The sequence below is a fragment of the Palaemon carinicauda genome, chromosome 7 (assembly GCF_036898095.1).
Source record: "Palaemon carinicauda isolate YSFRI2023 chromosome 7, ASM3689809v2, whole genome shotgun sequence".
In the NCBI taxonomy this organism is placed as follows: domain Eukaryota; kingdom Metazoa; phylum Arthropoda; class Malacostraca; order Decapoda; family Palaemonidae; genus Palaemon; species Palaemon carinicauda.
In genome coordinates this window covers 18,754,770-18,759,769 of record NC_090731.1, presented here as the reverse complement: position 1 = coordinate 18,759,769, position 5,000 = coordinate 18,754,770, and the positions used below count along the sequence as shown (strand labels likewise).

Below are 5,000 nucleotides of genomic sequence, written 5' to 3'. Positions count from 1 at the left end.
TAAGAAACGTGCATCGGGAAAATAGCTTGAACTTTAGTTTTTACAATTTTTCTAAGAAACGTGTATCGCGAAAATAGCTTAAAATTTAGTTTTTAAAATCTTTCTAAGAAACGTGCATCGGGAAAATAGCTTGAAATTTAGTTTTTACAATTTTTCTAAGAAACGTGCATCGGGAAAATAGCTTGAAATTTAGTTTTTAAAATCTTTCTAAGAAACGTGCATCGGGAAAATAGCTTGAAATTTAGTTTTTACAATTTTTCTAAGAAAAGTACATCAGGAAAATAGTTTGAAATTTAGTTTTTACAATTTTTCTAAGAAACGTGCATCGGGAAAATAGCTTGAAATTAAATTTTTACAATTTTTCTAAGTAACGTGCATCGGGAAAATAGCTTGAAATTTAGTTTTTACAATTTTTCTAAGAAAAGTACATCAGGAAAATAGTTTGAAATTTAGTTTTTACAATTTTTCTAAGAAACGTGCATCGGGAAAATAGCTTGAAATTTAGTTTTTACAATTTTTCTAAGAAACGTGCATCGGGAAAATAGCTTGAAATTTAGTTTTTACAATTTTTCTAAGAAACGTGCATCGGGAAAATAGCTTAAAATTTAGTTTTTAAAATCTTTCTAAGAAACGTGCATCTGGAAAATAGCTTGAAATTTAGTTTTTACAATTTTTCTAAGAAAAGTACACCAGGAGAATAGTTTGAAATTTAGTTTTTACAATTTTTCTAAGAAACGTGCATCTGGAAAATAGCTTGAAATTTAGTTTTTACAATTTTTCTAAGAAACGTGCATCGGGAAAATAGCTTGAAATTTAGTTTTTAAAATCTTTCTAAGAAACGTGCATCGGGAAAATAGCTTGAAATTTAGTTTTTACAATTTTTCCAAGAAACGTGCATCGGGAAAATACCTTGAAATTTAGTTTTTACAATTTTTCTAAGAAAATTGCATCGGGAAAATAGCTTGAAATTTAGTTTTTACAATTTTTCTAATAAACGTGCATCGGGAAAATAGCTTGAACTTTAGTTTTTACAATTTTTCTAGGAAACGTGCATCGGGAAAATAGCTTGAAATTTAGTTTTTACAATTTTTCTAAGAAACGTGCATCGGGAAAATAACTTGAAATTTAGTTTTTACAATTTTTCTAAGAAACGTGCATCGGGAAAATAGCTTGAAATTTAGTTTTTACAATTTTTCTAAGAAACATGCATCGGGAAAATAGCTTGAAATTTAGTTTTTACAATTTTTCTAAGAAACGTGCATCGGGAAAATAGCTTGAAATTTTGTTTTTACAATTTTTCTAAGAAAAGTGCATCGGGAAAATAGCTTGAAATTTAGTTTTTACAATTTTTCTAAGAAACGTGCATCGGGAAAATAGCTTGAAATTTAGTTTTTACAATTTTTCTAAGAAAAGTGCATCGGGAATATAGCTTAAAATTTAGTTTTTAAAATCTTTCTAAGAAACGTGCATCGGGAAAATAGCTTGAAATTTTGTTTTTACAATTTTTCTAAGAAAAGTGCATCGGGAAAATAGCTTAAAATTTAGTTTTTAAAATCTTTCTAAGAAACGTGCATCGGGAAAATAGCTTGAAATTTAGTTTTTACAATTTTTTCTAAGAAAAGTGCATCGGGAAAATAGCTTGAAATTTAGTTTTTACAATTTTTCTAAGAAACGTGCATCGGGAAAATAGCTTGAAATTTAGTTTTTACAATTTTTCTAAGAAAAGTGCATCGGGAATATAGCTTAAAATTTAGTTTTTAAACTCTTTCTAAGAAACGTGCATCGGGAAAATAGCTTGAACTTAAGTTTTTAAAATTTTTCTAAGAAACGTGCATCAGGAAAATAGCTTGAAATTTAGTTTTTACAATTTTTCTAAGAAACGTGCATCGGGAAAATAGCTTAAAATTTAGTTTTTACAATTTTTCTAAGAAACGTGCATCTGGAAAATAGCTTAAAATTTAGTTTTTAAAATCTTTCTAAGAAACGTGCATCGGGAAAATAGCTCTAAATTTAGTTTTTACAATTTTTCTAAGTAACGTGCATCGGGAAAATAGCTTGAAATTTAGTTTTTACAATTTTTCTAAGAAACGTGCATCGCGAAAATAGCTTGAACTTTAGTTTTTACAATTTTTCTAGGAAACGTGCATCGGGAAAATAGCTTGAAATTTAGTTTTTACAATTTTTCTAAGAAACGTGCATCGGGAAAATAGCTTGAAGTTTAGTTTTTACAATTTTTCTAAGAAACATGCATCGGGAAAATAGCTTGAAATTTAGTTTTTACAATTTTTCTAAGAAACGTGCATCGGGAAAATAGCTTGAAATTTAGTTTTTACAATTTTTCTAAGAAACGTGCATCGGGAAAATAGCTTGAAATTTAGTTTTTACAATTTTTCTAAGAAACGTGCATCGGGAAAATAGCTTGAAATTTAGTTTTTACAATTTTTCTAAGAAAAGTACATCGGGAAAATAGTTTGAAATTTAGTTTTTACAATTTTTCTAAGAAACGTGCATCGGGAAAATAGCTTGAAATTTAGTTTTTACAATTTTTCTAAGAAACGTGCATCGGGAAAATAGCTTGAAATTTAGTTTTTACAATTTTTCTAAGAAACGTGCATCGGGAAAATAGCTTGAAATTTAGTTTTTACAATTTTTCTAAGAAACGTGCATCGGGAAAATAGCTTGAAATTTAGTTTTTACAATTTTTCTAAGAAACGTGCATCGGGAAAATACCTTGAAATTTAGTTTTTACAATTTTTCTAAGAAACGTGCATCGGGAAAATAGCTTGAAATTTAGTTTTTACAATTTTTCTAAGAAACGTGCATCGGGAAAATACCTTGAAATTTAGTTTTTACAATTTTTCTAAGAAACATGCATCGGGAAAATAACTTGAAATTTTGTTTTTACAATTTTTCTAAGTAAAGTGCATCGGGAAAATACCTTGAAATTTAGGGGGCATAAATGCAGTGCAAAATCTTGTTGATCCCTTTTAGTCAAAAATTATAACGTAGACCAATGTACAGTGTTAAAAAAATTTACATTAAAAAAACCGTAAAAATATTGGAATAAATGTTGCCAGGTATTTACCGCTTTAAAGCGGCTATATTAACGATAAGGAATGATATTACGGTCACCAACCCGTAAAATATAATAACAAAGTAGGGTAGAAATTACGGTCGCCTGTATTTTACCGAAATACGGCTGGGAACAGTATATTTTTCCGGAGAATTTCCGATTAAATTTACTGATTAATTAACATTGTAGCTTCAGACGTCTCTTCATATTTCTCGTATTCTTTTACTAAAACTTTATTTTATTTGTTTTCATATCTGGATTTTTCTGTTAACATATTAATGTATGTGGAATTTTAATCTAACGTACATGATCAAACCACTCTTTTATAATTGGAAGCAATTATAGCATGGTTGAATTAAGACTTATTATGTGCAGGTTAAAATTGTTTTGATATTGATGAAAATTTTTTTCACGTCAAAAAATATATTTCAGATTAAGGAAACATATAAGGCTACAACAATATCTAAATCCTAATTGAAATATTTTTTCTGTCATTTTCAACAGCAATAATATCAAAAATCGAAATTTCCTAACACAATTTATACTTGATATGAATATTTTAAAGACTATGCAATATATATTCATCCAAATTAGATGTTTTATAAGGTTTAATAATCAATAATTATTCCCTATATGAAATTTAAATTAATTTATCAGTTTAACTTTCTTATTCAGCTAACCTATTTTCCTTCGGCATCAATGATATGCCTTCTGGATTACGAGCTTCACTTGAAAACAAAAATTTCTCAAAACAATATAGACTAAATATAAGTAATTCAAAGACTATACAGCCTATATTCATCCAAATTTGATATTTAATAAGTTTCAACAATAAAAAAGTACCCTTACCTATTTTCCTTTTGGTACCAGTGATCTTCCCCGTGGATTACGAGCTTCATTCGAAAACATAAATTTCTCAAAACAATTTAGACTAAATATAAGTAATTCAAAGACTATGCAGCCTATATTCATCCAAATTTGATATTTGATAAGTTTTAACAATAAAAAAGTACCCTTACCTATTTTCCTTTTGGTACCAGTGATCTTCCCCGTGGATTACGAGCTTCACTCGAAAACATAAATTTCTCAAAACAATATAGACTAAATATAAGTAATTCAAAGATTATGTAGCCTATATTCATCCAAATTTGATATTTGATAAGTTTTAACAATGAAAAATTATCCCTACCTATTTCCCTTTTGGTACCAGTGATCTTCCCTGTGGATTACGAACTTCATTCGAAAACCAAAATTTCTCAAAACAATTTAGACTAAATATAAGTAATTCAAAGACTATACAGGCTATATTCATCCAAATTTGATATCTAATAAGCTTTAACAATAAAAAAGTACCCTTACCTATCTTCCTTTTGGTACCAGTGATCTTCCCCGTGGATTACGAACTTCATGAGAAACTCCGGACGATGGGTTGTGGCTCCCGAGTGGCGTCAAACAGCGCCACGCAAACTTGCTCGACCTCCACTTGTACCCTTCCTGAACACAGCTGTGGGCCCGTTCATCTGATCGAGCCAAGACATTCAACAAGTTCTAATGGTCCAGTTCAAGATATAACAGATGTGCATCTCTAAGAATTCCTGAAGTGAATAGGCAATATTGTTATTATTATTAATTGCTAATCTACGGCCCTAGTTGGAAAAGCAAAATACTATGAGCCCAGGGGCTCCAACAGGGAAAATAGCCCAGTGAGGAAAGGAAACAAGGAAAAATAAAATATTTCAAGAACAGTAACAACATTAAAATAAATATTTCCTTTATAAACTAAAAACACTTTAACAAAACAAGAGGAAGAGAAATACGATAGAATAGTGTGCCTGGGTGTACCTCAAGCAAGAGAACTCTAACCCAAGACAGTGGGAGGGCATGGAACAGAGGCTATGGCACTACCCAAGGCTAGAAAACAATGGTT

General features: G+C 29.6%; 1 protein-coding gene across 1 annotated transcript in view; it reads left to right on the top strand.

The window, feature by feature from the left end:
* The window catches only part of LOC137643506 (metabotropic glutamate receptor 6-like), a 52,648-nt gene that overhangs the window by 47,091 nt on the left and 557 nt on the right, over positions 1–5,000 (top strand). Inside the window, 1 exon segment of the mRNA XM_068376269.1 lies at positions 4,454–5,000. This exon segment is cut by the window's right edge and continues 557 nt beyond it. Coding sequence (XP_068232370.1) covers positions 4,454–4,662 — 209 coding nt within the window. The 3' untranslated portion in view covers positions 4,663–5,000.